This window comes from Ranitomeya variabilis, chromosome 4 (genome assembly GCF_051348905.1).
Source record: "Ranitomeya variabilis isolate aRanVar5 chromosome 4, aRanVar5.hap1, whole genome shotgun sequence".
Classification (NCBI taxonomy): Eukaryota; Metazoa; Chordata; class Amphibia; order Anura; family Dendrobatidae; genus Ranitomeya; species Ranitomeya variabilis.
Window position 1 is genome coordinate 713703957 of NC_135235.1, and position 17377 is coordinate 713721333.

General features: G+C 45.5%; 1 protein-coding gene across 1 annotated transcript in view; it reads right to left on the reverse strand.

Moving 5' to 3' along the window:
• Nucleotides 1-1470: 1470 nt before the first annotated feature.
• Nucleotides 1471-17377, reverse strand: part of LOC143768234 (uncharacterized) — a 36139-nt gene continuing 20232 nt past the window's right edge. Inside the window, exons 2-6 of the mRNA XM_077256927.1 lie at nt 12096-12245; nt 11790-11966; nt 11593-11716; nt 2719-2792; nt 1471-1644 (exon numbers count right to left, since the gene is read on the reverse strand). Of these exons, the coding sequence (XP_077113042.1) occupies nt 1471-1644; nt 2719-2792; nt 11593-11716; nt 11790-11966; nt 12096-12245 (699 nt within the window). The remainder of the gene's footprint in view (nt 1645-2718; nt 2793-11592; nt 11717-11789; nt 11967-12095; nt 12246-17377) is intronic.

A 17377-nucleotide genomic window follows, 5' to 3' on the forward strand; every position in this document is an offset into this window, starting at 1 on the left:
GGAGGGAGTTGAAAAAAGGGGTGACGCCAATTCGGCTGGGAGAGATGGTGCATTATCTAAATAGATACCCAGATAGGATGGCGGCGAGGTTGTTGGAAGACTGTTTCAGGGACGGTTTTTGAATCCCATCTGTTAATGCGGCAGCCAATTTTTCTAAAAAGAATTTAAAATCGGCTAAACAGTTTCCTGAGGTTGTGACGGAGAAGTTAGACAAAGAAGTCAGTCTGGGCAGGATGGCAGGTCCGTTTGATTGTCCTCCCCTACAGAATTTGAAGGTATCACCACTAGGTATAGTTCCAAAGAAAGAACCCAATAAATTTAGGATGATACATCATTTGTCCTTTCCTAGGGGATTGTCCGTGAATGACGGCATTGATCCGGAATTGTGCTCGGTGGTTTACACTTCTTTTGATGCAGCTATGCATTGGGTTCGGATGTGCGGTCAGGGAGCCAAGTTAGCGAAGACAGATATTGAAGCGGCGTTCAGGCTTCTACCTGTCCATCCTGATAGTATGCATTTGTTAGGGTGCTATTGGAATGGAGGTTATTTTGTTGACCGTTGTCTTCCCATGGGGTGTTCCCTATCTTGCACGTATTTTGAAACCTTCAGCACCTTTTTGGAATGGGTGGTAAAAGACGTGTCAGGTTTAAATGCATGTATACATTACCTGGATGATTTTTTGTTCAAAGGGGAGGCTCAGACTGCTGACTGTTCAATACTATTGCATTCAATGGAAAAGGTTGCTAAGAGTTTTGGGGTCCCATTAGCTGCAGATAAGACAGTGGGCCCAGTTACTGTTTTGAGTTTCTTAGGTATCGAAATTGATTCGTTGGAAATGGTTTGTAGATTACCAGCGGAAAAAATTGGCGAGTTGCGTGAAGTAGTGTTGAGGGCGCACAAGGCAAAGAAATTGAGATTACGTGAGGTACAGTCGTTGTTAGGCAAGTTAAACTTCGCTTGTCGGATCATGACAATGGGCTGAGCATTTTGCAGGAGGCTATCATTGTCAACAACAGGTGTAAAATCTCCCGTTCATTTTATTAGATTGAGAAAAGAGTTACGAGATGATCTGGCAGTTTGGGCGAGATTTTTGGAGGATTACAATGGTAAGTCTATTTGGATTGAGCCGGTAATAGATGCAGACGCTTTGGATCTGTTTGTCGCAGTGGTCGACGGATGCGGTTTCGGATTGTTTTTTCAGGGTTCTTGGTTGTTCGCTGAATGGCCTGTTTTTTGGAAGGAACACGGGTGGTCAGCAAATCGTGTGCTGACGCACTTGTTTCCCATTTTGGTGGCCTTGTCGTTATGGGGCAAGGTTATCATGAACAAAAAGATACGTTTCCCATGTAGGTCAGAAAGCGAGGTGAGGGTGATAAATTCATTGTCAGCAGATTCCCCATTAGTGGTTAAAATTTTGCAACATATGGTCTTTTTGGGTTTATTGTATAACTTGTGGATCGTAGCCGAAGTCAGGTCATTGGAGAGTAACCCAGTTGTTGTCGCTCTTTCTCATCTCCAGGAGGAACGTCTTCGAGAGCTGGTGCCTCAAGCAAAAGCAGCGGGCATGGAGTGTCCAGTAGAGTTGTGGAATCTGCCTGGCGGGCTTTAGATGGTTTATTGGTGAACTCTCTATCTGTCAGGACCTGGAAGCAATATGATCATGCATGAAAGGTCTGGGAAGATTGTAACGGTTGTATATGGGAGTGTTTACAGGATGAACCCAGATTGCTTTTGTTGATTGGACACCTAAAAGAAAAGGGTTGGTCCGTTTCTAAATTGAATAAGATGCTAACAGGGCTAGCTTTTGGTTTTAAGGCAAGGGGTGTCAAGGATGTGACAAAATCGTTTTTGGTGTGTCAGGCGTTAAAAGGGTGGAAAAACGGTTGGAAAGTCGAGGACTCGAGACGTCCGGTTTCGTATGAGGTGCTTTTGGTTTTAGGCGCACAGTTGCCGACGGTATGCTTATCGCAATGGGAAATTGACCTTTTCAGAGTAGCTTTTGCATTAGCCTTTTTCGGTGCATTTCGCCTCGGGGAGTTAGTCAGCCCCTCCAAATTAATGAAAGGGGGTGAAGATGTCAATGTGTTTGGTGACAGGGTAGAGATTTTACTGCGGTCTTCTAAGACTGATGTTTGGGGTAGAGGGTGCAAAGTGTCTTTGTTTGCGGTTCCAGGTTCCATTATGTGTCCAGTATTGTGCGCAAATAATTTCATTAAACGCGAGGGCGTTTTATCCAACCCTTTTCTGATACACGAAGATGGGTCCTTTTTTGTCGTGATTCCAGTTTATCGCAGTGTTTAAACGGTGTTTGGCAGCTGGGGGTATTTCGTCCACAAATTACAGTGGACACTTGTTTAGGATTGGGGCGGCGACTGAGGCGGCCAGAAGAGGTCTAGGTGAAGAAGTGGTCAAGAGAATTGGTCGGTGGGAATCAATCAGATTCAGATCTTACGTCCGCCCGGATTTAGTGGATTAGGATTTATATGCGTTGTGAAGGAATTTTTCTTAATTACGTTTTTTGTTGTTTGTTTTAGGCAATACATCCCGTTTGGTCTGGATTTTAGGACATTCTTTCGTGTTCTGGGCGGCATTGAGGGCAGTGGTTTGGCCCGACGGGCAGCAGCTGGGGTTCCAGAGAGATTCCGCGACGTTGCGTTGGATCGGGAAGCGCGGGATGGTCTGGAGTCAATTCTTGCTGGAATTTCACCGATTTGTACGTTTAGACCGGGCCCCGGATTTGGTGGTGGTGCATTTGGGTGGAAATGATTTGGGGAAAAGACCTTGCCGGGAACTGATAAAAGACATAAAATTTGACATGTTGCGGTTGTGGGCGTCGTTCCCAAGGTTGATTGTTGTGTGGTCTGACATTGTCCCTCGGAAGGTATGGCGCGGGGCTAGGTCGGTTGAAGGAATAAACAAGGCAAGGATCAAAGTGAATAGGGCAATTTCACGTTTCATGTCACGAAACGGAGCAGTGGTTGTTCGGCACGTTAATTTGGAATCCGGAAAAGGGGAATATTGGAGGTCGGATGGGGTTCACTTGAATGCGGTGGGGACGGACATGTGGTGCTTGGCCATTCAAGAGGGCATTGAAACCGGACTGAAAGTTTGGAGGGACATAAATGTTTGAGGTGTCAGAACATTTAGGTTGGTGGCGGGGGAGGGAGGTCCTCGGAGTTGGTGGAAAGGGCATTGGAGGATTGCAGGGGGGGGGGGGATCTATATTGGTCCTGGACTCCCCCGGAGTGGATTATGAGTGGATGTGGCCGATCAGTCGGTGGAACGGATAATTATGGGACTTGGTATTGGTTTTGGCCGGGCTGGTCATTAGCTGCCTCCGAGCTGGTGCTTTGCGGCTGGGGGTAAGACTAAGCCTGGAGGCCAAAAGAAATATTAAAGGTGAACTTTGGAAATCCTTAATTTGGGGCTTCGAGGACCATCCCTTCCGAGTTTGGGTTGTTGTTTTATTTTTGTAATTGTATGTTAACCCCTTCCTGACGTCGGACGGGATAGTACGTCCGACGTCAGGTCCCCTGCTTTGATGCAGGGCTCCGCGGTGAGCCCGCATCAAAGCCAGGACATGTCAGCTATTTTGAACAGCTGACATGTGCCCGCAATAGGTGCGGGCAGAATCGCGATCTGCCCGCGCCTATTAACTAGTTAAATGCCGCTGTCAAACGCAGACAGCGGCATTTAACTACCGCATCTGGCCGGGCGGCCGGATATGACGTCATCGCCGACCCCCGTCACATGATCGGAGGTCGGCGATGCTTCTGAATGGTAACCATAGAGGTCCTTGAGACCTCTATGGTTACTGATCCTCGGGAGCTGTGAGCGCCACCCTGTGGTCGGCGCTCACAGCACACCTGCAATTCTGCTGTGTAGCAGCGATCTTATGATCGCTGCTACATAGCAGAGCCGATCGGGTTGTGCCTGCTTGTAGCCTCCCATGGAGGCTATTGAAGCATGGCAAAAGTGAAAAAAAAAAAAGTTAAAAAAAATGTGAAAAAAATAAAAAAAACATAAAAGTTTAAATCACCCCCCTTTCGCCCCGATCAAAATAAATCAATAAACAAAAAATCAAACATACACATATTTGGTATCGCCGCGTTCAGAATCGCCCGATCTATCAATAAAAAACAAGCATTAACCTGATCGCTAAACGGCGTAACGAGAAAAAAAATCGAAACGCCAGAATTACGTTTTTTTGGTCGCCGCGACATTGCATTAAAATGCAATAAGGGGCGATCAAAAGAATGTATCTGCATCAAAATGCTATCATTAAAAACGCCAGCTCGGCACGCAAAAAATAAGCTTTCAACTGACCCCAGATCACGAAAAATGGAGACGCTACGAGTATCGGAAAATGGCGCAATTTTTTTTTTTTAGCAAAGTTTGGAATTTTTTTTCACCACATAGGTAACATATAACCTAGACATGTTAGGTGTCTATGAACTCGTAATGACCTGGAGAATCATAATGGTAGGTCGGTTTTAGCATTTAGTGAACCTAGCAAAAAATCCAAGCAAAAAACAAGTGTCGGATTGCACTTTTTTTGCAATTTCACCGCACTTGGAATTTTTTTCCTGTTTTTTTGTACACGACATGGTAAAACCAATGATGTCGTTCAAAAGTACAACTCGTCCCGCAAAAAATAAGCCCTCAAATGGCCAAATTGACGGAAAAATAAAAAAGTTATGGCTCTGGGAAGGAGGGGAGTGAAAAACGAAAACGGAAAATCCCACGGTCATGAAGGGGTTAATAAAAAAGGCTGCTGTGGCCATTTAATCCAAGATTTGGTGTTATGTCATTTTTGGGTATTTTATTTAATGTTATTATAGGTTGGGGGGGTGTAATAGTTAAAAGTTGTGGGAAATAGGGTATAGTCATCACAGGCGCTTGTGAGTCAAATGTACCCCACACGTCATGCATCGTCAGACGCACGGCAAGTTAAAATCTGTTGCCTTGCGGGAGATCATAAGCTGGCAGCTGATGTCAGAGGGCACGTTGACAGCGTATAATGACACTCACATATGATGGTACACACCTCAGATGTATCAGGTGGAGGACACCGCTGGACCTCAGCCTGGTCAGGATAAACTTTTTTTTTTGTAAAGCTGCAGTATGACGCTGCATTATACTACTATGGGGGTGCATTATACTACTATGGGGGTGCATTATACTATGAAGTGCATCATACCACTATGGGAGGGCATTATACTATGAGGTGCATTATTGTTGTGAATTTGGATTCTGGGCTCCCCCGGTGGCCGCTTGTGGAATTGGACTTGTCATCCTCTTTCCTGTTTCACCTGTTTCCATCAGTAGTGGGTGTCGCTATTTAAGCTCATTTCTCTGGTGGTTTCTTGCCGGTCAACAATGTTATCTGATGCCTCTCAGTGCTTGTTCCTGCTTCTGACAACTACTAGATAAGTTGGACTTTTGTCCATGTTTCGTTTTGCCTATTTGTTCCAGTTCACAGCTGAAGTTTTGTTACTGTGTCTGGAAAGCTCTCGTTGATCAGGGATTGCTACTCTGGTGTTATGAGTTAATGCCAGAGTTTAAGGTAATCTCTGGATGGTGTTTTGTTAGTGTTTTTCTGCTGACCATGAAAGTATACTATCTGTCTTCTGCTATCTAGTAAGCGGACCTCAAATTTGCTAAGACTATTTTCCTGCTGCGTTTGTTGTTTCATCTGAACTCACCGTCATTATATGTGGGGGGCTACTGTCTTCTGTGGAATATTTCTCTAGAGGTGAGCCAGGTCTTATATTTCCCTCTGCTAGCTATTTAGGTCTTAGGCCAGAGCTGGGCATCTAGCAATAAATAGGAAATGCTACCTGGCTATTTCTAGTTGCGCGGCAGGCTTAGTTCATGGTCAGTATAGTTCCATCTTCCGAGAGCTTGACCCTCTATAGGCTTGCTATGATCTCTGCCTGCAGAGATCACGACAGTTTGACCGGCCCTTAAAGTGTTAAAGACCCAGGTTGAGAAAGGAGAGTTATAAGAAGTCTGCTGGAATTTTTTTTTTTTTTTTTTTTCCCTCCAGTTTGCCTTGCTGCAGTCTTTTTTCTCTCTCTCCTCCTAATCTCTGTATGGCTCTGTGTGCACCTGACAATAATGGATTTTCAGAGTGTAACTGCGGGTTTGAATAATCTCATCACGAAAGTACAAAATTTACAAGATTTTGTGGTACATGCTCCAGTATCTGAGCCGAGAATTCCTTTGCCGGAGTTCTTCACAGGGAATAGAGCTAGCTTCCAGAATTTCCGAAATAATTGTAAGCTTTATTTGTCCCTGAAGTCTCGTTCAGCTGGAGACCCTGCTCTGCAGGTTAGGATTGTGATTTCCTTGCTCAGGGGTGACCCTCAAGATTGGGCCTTCTCATTGCCAGCAGGGGATCCTGCGTTGCGCGATGTGGATGCGTTTTTTCTGGCCTTGGGCTTGCTTTATGAGGAACCTCATTTGGAACTTCAGGCAGAAAAAACTTTGATGGCACTATCTCAGGGGCAAGACGAAGCTGAGGTTTACTGCCAAAAATTCCGTAAATGGTCTGTGCTTACTCAGTGGAATGAGTGCGCCTTGGCGGCAACTTTCAGAGAAGGTCTCTCTGATGCCGTTAAGGATGTTATGGTGGGGTTCCCTGTGCCTGCAGGTCTGAATGAGTCCATGACAATGGCTATTCAGATTGATAGGCGTCTGCGGGAGCGCAAACCGGTGCACCATCTGGCGGTGTCTATGGAAAAGACGCCAGAAAGTATGCAGTGTGATAGAATTCTGTCCAGGAGCGAGCGACAGAATTTTAGACGGAAGAATGGATTGTGCTTCTATTGTGGGGATTCTACTCATGTTATATCAGCATGCTCTAGGCGTACAAAGAAGCTTGATAAGTCTGTTTCCATTGGCACCATTCAGTCTAAGTTTATTTTGTCTGTAACCCTGATTTGCTCTTTGTCATCCATTGCCACGGACGCCTATGTTGACTCTGGCGCCGCTCTGAGTCTTATGGATTGGTCCTTTGCCAATCGTTGTGGTTTTGATTTAGAGCCTTTGGAGACTCTTATTCCTCTGAAGGGGATTGACTCCACCCCATTGGCTAATAATAAACCACAATACTGGACACAAGTAACCATGCGTATCAATCCGGATCACCAGGAGATTATTCGTTTCCTGGTGCTGTATAATTTACATGACGATTTGGTACTGGGATTGCCATGGTTGCAGTCTCACAATCCAGTCTTGGACTGGAGAGCAATGTCTGTGTTGAGCTGGGGATGTAAGGGTATTCATGGGGACTTACCTTTGGTTTCTATTTCGTCGTCCATTCCCTCTGAAGTCCCTGAGTTCCTCTCAGATTATCAAGACGTCTTTGACGAACCCAAGCTTGGGTCGTTACCTCCGCACCGTGAGTGCGATTGTGCCATAGATTTGATACCGGGTTGCAAATATCCAAAGGGTCGTTTGTTTAATCTGTCCGTGCCGGAACATGCTGCTATGCGGGAATATATAAAAGAGTCTTTGGAAAAGGGACATATTCGTCCATCTTCTTCTCCCTTGGGAGCTGGGTTTTTCTTTGTCTCAAAAAAGGACGGCTCTTTGAGACCATGTATTGATTATCGGCTTCTGAATAAGATCACTGTTAAGTACCAATACCCATTGCCATTGCTTACTGATTTGTTTGCTCGTATAGAGGGTGCTAAGTGGTTCTCTAAAATTGATCTTCGTGGGGCGTATAATTTGGTGCGGATCAGGCAGGGGGATGAGTGGAAGACCGCATTTAATACGCCCGAGGGCCACTTTGAGTATTTGGTCATGCCTTTTGGTCTTTCTAATGCCCCTTCAGTTTTCCAGTCTTTTATGCATGATATTTTCCGCGATTTTCTGGATAAATTTATGATAATATATCTGGATGATATTCTGATTTTTTCTGATGACTGGGACTCTCATGTCCAGCAGGTCAGGAGAGTTTTTCAGGTTCTGCGGTCTAATTCTTTATGTGTGAAGGGGTCTAAGTGCGTTTTTGGGGTCCAGAAAATTTCCTTTTTGGGGTATATTTTTTCTCCCTCTTCCATTGAGATGGATCCCGTCAAGGTGCAAGCTATTTGTGACTGGACTCAGCCCTCCTCTCTTAAGGGTCTTCAGAGATTTTTGGGCTTTGCCAACTTTTACCGCCGATTTATTGCTGGTTTTTCGGATGTCGTTAAACCACTGACTGATTTGACCAGACATGGCGCTGATGTTGCTAATTGGTCCCCTCATGCTGTAGAGGCCTTTCAGGAGCTTAAGCACCGTTTTGCCTCTGCCCCTGTGTTACGTCAGCCTGATGTGAATCTGCCTTTTCAGGTTGAGGTTGACGCTTCGGAGATCGGAGCTGGGGCAGTGTTGTCGCAGAAAGGTTCCGACTGCTCCGTCATTAGGCCTTGTGCCTTCTTTTCTCGCAAATTTTCGCCCGCAGAGCGGAATTATGATGTTGGGAATAGGGAGCTTTTGGCCATGAAGTGGGCGTTTGAGGAGTGGCGCCATTGGCTAGAGGGGGCCAAGCATCAGGTGGTGGTATTGACTGACCACAAAAATTTGATTTATCTTGAGACTGCCAGGCGCCTGAATCCTAGACAGGCGCGCTGGTCTTTATTTTTTTCTCGCTTTAATTTTGTGGTGTCATACCTACCGGGTTCTAAGAATGTTAAGGCAGATGCCCTTTCTAGGAGTTTTGACCCGGACTCTCCTGGTAATACTGAACCCACAGGTATCCTTAGGGAGGGAGTAATTTTGTCGGCCGTTTCTCCTGATCTGCGGCGGTCCTTGCAAGAGTTTCAGGCGGATAGACCGGATCGTTGTCCGCCTGATAGACTGTTTGTTCCGGATGATTGGACCAGTAGAGTCATCTCTGAGGTACATTCTTCTGCATTGGCAGGTCATCCCGGAATTTTTGGTACCAGGGATTTGGTGGCAAGATCCTTCTGGTGGCCTTCCCTGTCACGAGATGTGCGAGTCTTTGTGCAGTCATGTGACATTTGTGCTCGGGCCAAGTCTTGTAGTTCTCGGGCTAGCGGACTGCTGTTGCCCTTGCCTGTTCCTAAGAGGCCTTGGACACACATCTCGATGGATTTTATTTCGGATCTGCCTGTTTCCCAGAAGATGTCTGTCATCTGGGTGGTCTGTGACCGTTTCTCTAAAATGGTCCATTTGGTTCCTCTGCCCAAGTTGCCTTCTTCTTCTGAGTTGGTTCCTCTGTTTTTTCAGAATGTTGTCCGATTGCACGGTATTCCTGAGAATATTGTTTCTGACAGAGGTACCCAATTTGTGTCTAGATTTTGGCGGGCATTCTGTGCTAGGATGGGCATAGATTTGTCTTTTTCATCTGCTTTTCACCCTCAGACTAATGGCCAGACCGAGCGGACTAATCAGACCCTGGAGACATATCTGAGGTGTTTTGTCTCTGCTGACCGGGATGATTGGGTTGCTTTTTTGCCATTGGCAGAGTTCGCCCTCAATAATCGGGCCAGCTCTTCCACCTTGGTGTCCCCGTTTTTCTGTAATTCGGGGTTTCACCCTCGATTTTCCTCCGGTCAGGTGGAATCCTCGGATTGTCCTGGAGTGGATGCGGTGGTGGAGAGATTGCATCACATCTGGGGGCAGGTTATGGACAATTTGAAGTTGTCCCAGGAGAAGACTCAGCGTTTTGCCAACCGTCATCGTCGTGTTGGTTCTCGGCTTTGTGTTGGAGATTTGGTCTGGTTGTCTTCTCGTTTTGTCCCTATGAGGGTCTCTTCTCCTAAGTTTAAACCTCGGTTCATCGGCCCTTATAGAATATTGGAGATTCTTAATCCTGTTTCTTTCCGTTTGGACCTCCCTGCGTCCTTTTCCATTCATAACGTTTTTCATCGGTCGTTATTGCGCAGGTATGAGGTACCTGTTGTACCTTCAGTTGAGCCTCCTGCTCCGGTGTTGGTTGAGGGTGAGTTGGAGTACGTTGTGGAGAAAATTTTGGACTCTCGTGTTTCCAGACGGAGACTCCAGTATCTGGTCAAGTGGAAGGGTTACGGCCAGGAGGATAATTCTTGGGTCAATGCATCTGATGTTCATGCTTCTGATCTTGTTCGTGCCTTCCATAGGGCTCATCCTGGTCGCCCTGGTGGATCTGGTGAGGGTTCGGTGCCCCCTCCTTGAGGGGGGGGTACTGTTGTGAATTTGGATTCTGGGCTCCCCCGGTGGCCGCTTGTGGAATTGGACTTGTCATCCTCTTTCCTGTTTCACCTGTTTCCATCAGTAGTGGGTGTCGCTATTTAAGCTCATTTCTCTGGTGGTTTCTTGCCGGTCAACAATGTTATCTGATGCCTCTCAGTGCTTGTTCCTGCTTCTGACAACTACTAGATAAGTTGGACTTTTGTCCATGTTTCGTTTTGCCTATTTGTTCCAGTTCACAGCTGAAGTTTTGTTACTGTGTCTGGAAAGCTCTCGTTGATCAGGGATTGCTACTCTGGTGTTATGAGTTAATGCCAGAGTTTAAGGTAATCTCTGGATGGTGTTTTGTTAGTGTTTTTCTGCTGACCATGAAAGTATACTATCTGTCTTCTGCTATCTAGTAAGCGGACCTCAAATTTGCTAAGACTATTTTCCTGCTGCGTTTGTTGTTTCATCTGAACTCACCGTCATTATATGTGGGGGGCTACTGTCTTCTGTGGAATATTTCTCTAGAGGTGAGCCAGGTCTTATATTTCCCTCTGCTAGCTATTTAGGTCTTAGGCCAGAGCTGGGCATCTAGCAATAAATAGGAAATGCTACCTGGCTATTTCTAGTTGCGCGGCAGGCTTAGTTCATGGTCAGTATAGTTCCATCTTCCGAGAGCTTGACCCTCTATAGGCTTGCTATGATCTCTGCCTGCAGAGATCACGACACATTATACTATGAAGTGCATTATACCACTATGGGAGGGCATTATACTATGAGATGCATTATACTACTATGGAGGTGCATTATACTACTATGGAGGTGCATTATACTACTATGGGGGTGCATCATACTATTATGGGGGTGCATTATAGTACTATAGAGGTGCATTATATTCCTAAGGGGATGCATTATTCAACTATATATGACTATGGGATGCATTATACAGATGCAGAGTTTTTCTATGAGTGGGCAGTGGTACTGTGGATGGTTCGAGAGTTGTAGACGGAGCTGGGGGGGGGGGGGGTTGTAGCCTGGGCAGAGTCCCAAGTGGGCCCGAAAGTTTTGCCAGTATGGGACACCGAAATTCCTGGTGGCAGCCCTGCCTGCCATCTGCACCGCTCTCATTACACAAGTATAAAACATATAATACTGGTGAATAAAACAAGACTGAGCACAAGACCTTCACAGCCGTCTACACATCAGAGGGGAGATCTCATGACACCTTCTCTCCATCTACCTGATGATCCTGAGGAACATTGGGATCTTCTTGTTTACAGTCCTGTGGAAGAAGAGGATTGGGACATCTCTCTGGTGTTGTCCTCCTACTGGATAGAACTGGAGGAAGCACATACAGGGACTGAATTCATTCTTTACATACAGATAATTATAGGCCGTATGTATTTAGTCCTGTCTATTACCTGGTGATGTGAGGGGCTGGGGAACCTCCATTATGATGTCCTTGTATACATCTTTGTGTCCTGCTAAATACTCCCACTCCTCCATGGAGAAATAGACGGCGACATCCTGACACCTTATAGGAACCTGACACACACAATGATACCGTTATCCCCAGAAACCTTCACAGTGTTACTGTATAATGTCCCAGCAGTGTCACCTCTCCAGTCAGCAGCTCAATCATCTTGTAAGCGAGTTCTAGGATCTTCTGGTCATTGATGTCCTCATGTATCAGGTGAGGTGGAGTCCCCGTGACTGGGCTTAGGGGTCTTCCCAATCCCTCAGACACAGGGTCCTGACAGCGTTCACTAGAGGTCTTCTTCACTACTGTGTAATCCTGGTTATAAAGAGACACATTAATAAATCTCACTACAGACATTTCCAGAGTCCTCACCTCCCCAGTTCTGTCCATCTGTTATTCCCATAGATAAGAATGATGTAATGTGATGTCATCAGAATCTCTCACCTCTCCAGTAAGCCGGAAGAGGATCTCTAGGGTGAGGTGTAATATCCTCTCCGCCATCTTGTATCTGTCCATATCCATCCTTAATGGGTAAATCAGGAAAATTCTCTTATATAGAAGATCTTCACTGAGAGGATCCGATATTGTAGAGACCTGAATCAGAAGAAGATGAGCCGATGTAACATCATAAGAATCCTGTGTAATAATACAATTACTGGAGATAATAAGGGAAACACATGAGTGATTATTTTACAGTATTTGGTTTTCTTCTTTACATCTACTAATAAAACCTATATACACGGCTCAAAAAATAAAGGGAACACTAAAATACCACATCCTAGATATCACTTAATGAAATATTTCGGTTGCAAATTTTTATGCGTTACATAGTGGAATGTGTTGAGAACAATAAAACATAAAAATGATCAATGTAAATCAAAATGAATATCCCATGGAGGTCTGGATTTGGAATGATACTCAAAATCAAAAAGGAAAATCGAATTACAGGCTGATCCAACTTCAGTGGAAATGCCTCAAGACAAGGAAATTATGTTCAGTTGTGTGTGTGTGTGTTGCCTCTATGTGCCTGTATGACCTCCCTACAAGCCTGGGCATACTCCTGATGAGGCGGCGAATGGTCTCCTGAGGGATCTCCTCCCAGACCTGGACTAAAGCATCCGCCAACTCCTGAACAGTCTGTTGTGCAACGTGACGTTGATGGATCATGCAAGACATGATGTCCCAGATGTGTTCAATCGGATTCAGGTCTGGGGAACGGGCAGGCCAGTCCGTAGCTTCAATGCCTTCATCTTGCAGGAACTGCTGACACACTCCAGCCACATGAGGTCTGACATTGTCCTGCATTAGGAGGAACCCAGGGCCAACTGCACCTGCATATGGTCTCACAAGGGGTCTGAGGATCTCATCTCGGTACCTAATGACAGTCAGGCTACCTCTGGCAAGCACATGGATGGCTATGTGGCCCTCCAAAGGAATGCCACCCCACACGATTACTGACCCACTGCCAAACCGGTCATGCTGAAGGATGTTGCAGGCAGCAGATCGCTCTCCACGGCGGCTCTACACTCCGTCACGTCTGTCACATGTGCTCAGTGTGAACCTGCTTTCATCTGTGAAGAGCACAGGGCACCAGTGGCGAATTTGCCAATCCTGGTCTTCTGTGGCAAACGCCAATCGTCCTGCACTGTGTTGGGCTGTGAGCACAACCCATGAGGAAATCACAGCTAGAATAAGATTGTTCCTGTACAGAAAAATTGAACAAAGAAATTCACCGTGTAAAAACTGTACTTAAAAAATTACCTTTAATTACGTCTTAACGCAGTAAGGTGATAACAAGGACCACTACCACCATTTAAAAGATACCAGGAGGTGCCTGTACCCATCACTAAACTGAACTGTTCCTACCTACCAGCGGAGGTTGGCACCCTACACCTGGGCAATGGCACCCCCGATCACTGGCGACTGTCCCTCCTACCCCTATCCAGCCCTGTGGGATGGGGAAAGGAATAGGAGAGATATTGAAATGAGAGTTTGTTTGGACAGTATACCACAATTATAGTGATTGAAGAGATTGCTAAGACCGGCACAATAGCAACATGGATGAACATGCACCGTATCATGCAGCACACTATGAAGGGGTATCGTTTCCTTATGTGTCTGAACTCCAAAGCCTGCTATTGTGCCGGTCATAGCAATTTCTTCAGCAGCTAAGTAGTCTCTTTATACTATGTATACTTTATTCACTCCTGATGAACCTTGAAAGGGGAAATGAGTGTTTCAGAGCTCTGAGGTTTGTTTTTTTTTTTTCATAACTTCTTGATTTGATGACATGTACCTGTTCTTTAACATGCAGCTGAGCCTTATCTGGTTTTGAATATTTTTGGGCTTATTGCTTAACCCCTTTCTGCCATCGGACGTACTGTCCCGTCCATGTGACCTGAGACTTAAAGGGACTGTCCTCCATAGTACACGCCTGCGTAAGGCAAGATTGCCTTGTGCAGGCATGTACTACAGAGGACAGAGAATGAACTTCAATCCAATATTGCAGCCAGCATGCAGCCAGCGGGTAAGGAAAGGGTTTATCAAACACCCGAAAACCCCACCCCTATGGCTGAAGATTGTTCCCTCCAAATTCAGGTGACAGAGTCCCTTTAATTCCCATGGACGGGATAGTATGTCATACCCGATCAGCCGCGCTCACAGGGGGAGCACGGTTGATCACAGCCGAGTGTCAGCCGATTATCACAGCTGACATCCGGCACTGTGACAGCTCCTGGCACTTTAACCCCCGAAACACTGCGATTAAACATGATCACAGCATTCCGGTGGCATAGGGAATGCTTCAGGGATGGGGCTCCTTGCGTGCTTCCCTGAGACCCTCGGAACAATGCGATGTTATCGCGCTGTTCCAAGGGTCTCCTTCGTAATCCTCACTGCAGACCCAGGATCCAAGATGGCCGAGGGGGTCCTTCCGGGTCCTGCAGGGAGGTTGGCTTGTGAGCAAAGTGTCAGATCAGCGATCTGATAATATATAGTGATGTCCCCCCGTGGGGCAAAGTAAAAAAAGTTTAAAAAAAAAAATTACACTGTAGAAATATTTTTTTTAAAAATCCTAAATAAAGAGAAAAAAATATTGTTCCAATAAATACATTTCTTTATGTAAATAAAAAATAAATAAAAGTACACCAGTATCGCCACTTCTGTAACAACCTGACCTATAAAACTGTCCCACTAATTAACACCTTCAGTGAACACCGTAAAAAAAAAACCCACACGTGGCAAAACATGATGCTTTATCATACCGCCGAACAAAAAGTGGAAAAACACGCGGTCAAAAAGACAGATATAAATAAACATAGTACTGCTGAAAACGTCATCTTGTCCTGCCAAAAATCGAGCCACCATACAGCGTCATTAGCGAAACAAATAAAAAGTTATAGCCCTCAGAATAAAGTGATGCAAAAATTATTTTTTATATAAAATTGTTTTTATTGTATAAAAGCGCCAAAGCATAAAAAAAAAGATATAAATGAGATATCGCTGTAATCGTACTGACCCGAAGAATAAAACTGCTTTATCAATTTTACCAAACGCAGAACGGTAGGCACCCCTCCAAAAAAGAAATTCATGAATTGCTGGTTTTTGTTCATGCTGCCTCACAAAAATCGGAATAAAAAGAGATCAAAAAAGTCACGTGCCCGAAAATTGGTACCAATAAAAACATCAACTTGTTCAGCAAAAAACAAGACCTCACGTGACTCTGTTGACCAAAATATGGAAAAATTATAGCTTCCAAAATATGGTGACGCAAAAACTATTTTTTGCAATAAAAAGCGTCTTTTAGTGTGTGACAGCTGCCAAATATAAAAACCCGCTATAAATAGTAAATCAAACCCCCCTATAAATAGTAAATCAAACCCCCCTTTATCATCACCTTAGTTAGGGAAAAATAATAAAATAAAAAAAATGTATTAATTTTCCCATTAGGGTTGGGGCTAAAGTTAGGGTTGGGATTACATTTACGGTTGGGATTAGGGTTAGGGGTGTGTCAGGGTTAGGTGTGCTTAGGATTATGGTTGAGATTAGGGTTAGGGGTGTGTTGGGAGTTAGGGGTGTGGTTAGAGTTGGAATTAGGGTTAGGGGTGTGTTGGGGTTAAGGGTGTACTCGGGTTAGGGGTGTGGTTAGGGTTGGGATTAGGGTTAGGGGTGTGTTCGGGTTAGGGTTGGAGTTAGAATTGGGAGGTTTCCTCTGTTTAGACACATCAGGGGCTCTCCAAAAGCAACATGGCATCCGATCTCAATTCCAGCCAATTCTGCGTTGAAAAAGTAAAACAATGCTCCTTCCCTTCCGAGCTCTCTTGTAGGCCCAAACAGGGGTTTATCCCAATATATGGGGTAGCAGCATATTCAGGACAACTATTGGGGTCCAATTTCTCTAGTTACCCTTAGGAAAATAAAAATTGGGGGGCTAAAATTCATTTTTGTGGGAAAAAAGATTTTTTATTTTCATGGCTCTGCATTATAAACTGTAGTGAAAAACTTGGGGGTTCAAAGTTCTCACAACACATCTAGATAAGTTCCTTTGGGGGTCTAGTTTCCAATATGGGGTCACTTGTGGGGGGTTTCTACTGTTTAGGTGCATGAGGGGCTCTGCAAAGGCAACGTGACGCCTGCAGACCATCAAAGTCTGCATTCCAAACGGCGCTCCTTCCCTTCCGAGCTCTGCCATGCGCCCAACAGTAGTTTACCCCCACACATGGGGTATCAGCGTACTCAGGACAATTTGTACAACTTTTGGGGTCCAATTTCTGCTGTTATTCTTGGTAAAATAAAACAAATTGGATCTGAAGTAAATTTTGTGTGAAAAAGTGAAATGTTCATTTTTTTTTTTAAACATTCCAAATATTCCTGTGAAACACCTGAAAGGTTAATAAACTTCTTGAATGTGGTTTTGAGCATCTTGAGGAGTGCAGTTTTTTAGAATGGTGTCATGGATCGCCCCCAGGTGCAGGGCAGTGGGGTACTCGGTACCGGGTCCCTCTGTCTCGATTCTGGGGATGTCACAGTGGCCCGACCCGGTCCGTGGCCCTGCTAAGGAGCGCCCAATTAAAGGTATAGTTTGTCAAGTGTTTGTGACGCCACCTGTGGTATTCGGTCAGGGTGACCGACGCTGCTAGGGGTCCGCTGGGGTGATGGAATGGCAGCTAGATGTTATACCTTCCCACAGGTGAAGTATGACCCCAGGGCTTCCCTTGATGAGTAGGTGGTAATGGTGGGTGCTGTAAGGCACGACGAGGACACAAAGGTTGCAGTCTCTTTACCTTTTACTGAAGACTTCAGCGTCCACAGTACCGTTCACAGGGCTGGCTGAGTCTGGCCGGTCCGAAGGCACATCCAGAGTTCCCTTTGCAGGTGGAAATCAGTAGCCTTCCTACTAGCGCCTGTGTGTTGTAGTACCTCCCTGCTGAGCACCACGGGATAGTCCTCACAACTGTCGTGTATATTTCTGTTTCTCTCTCTCCCCATCCCCCAGATGGTATGGATAGGACGACCCGTATGATGGGGTAGGTCTGGAGCTATTTTATAGGGACCCTAGTGACGCCCCTCTCCCACAATTTGCCTCCGTTGTCTTCATTAGGTTAAAGATTGGGTAGCCAACTTGGAGTTAACTGTCCTGCCATTGTTTGAAGTAATGCGTAGAGCCAATTACTCCCTCGGTGTTCCGGCCACGCGCCTCAGAAGGATGTTGCCGATCTTAAGGCAGG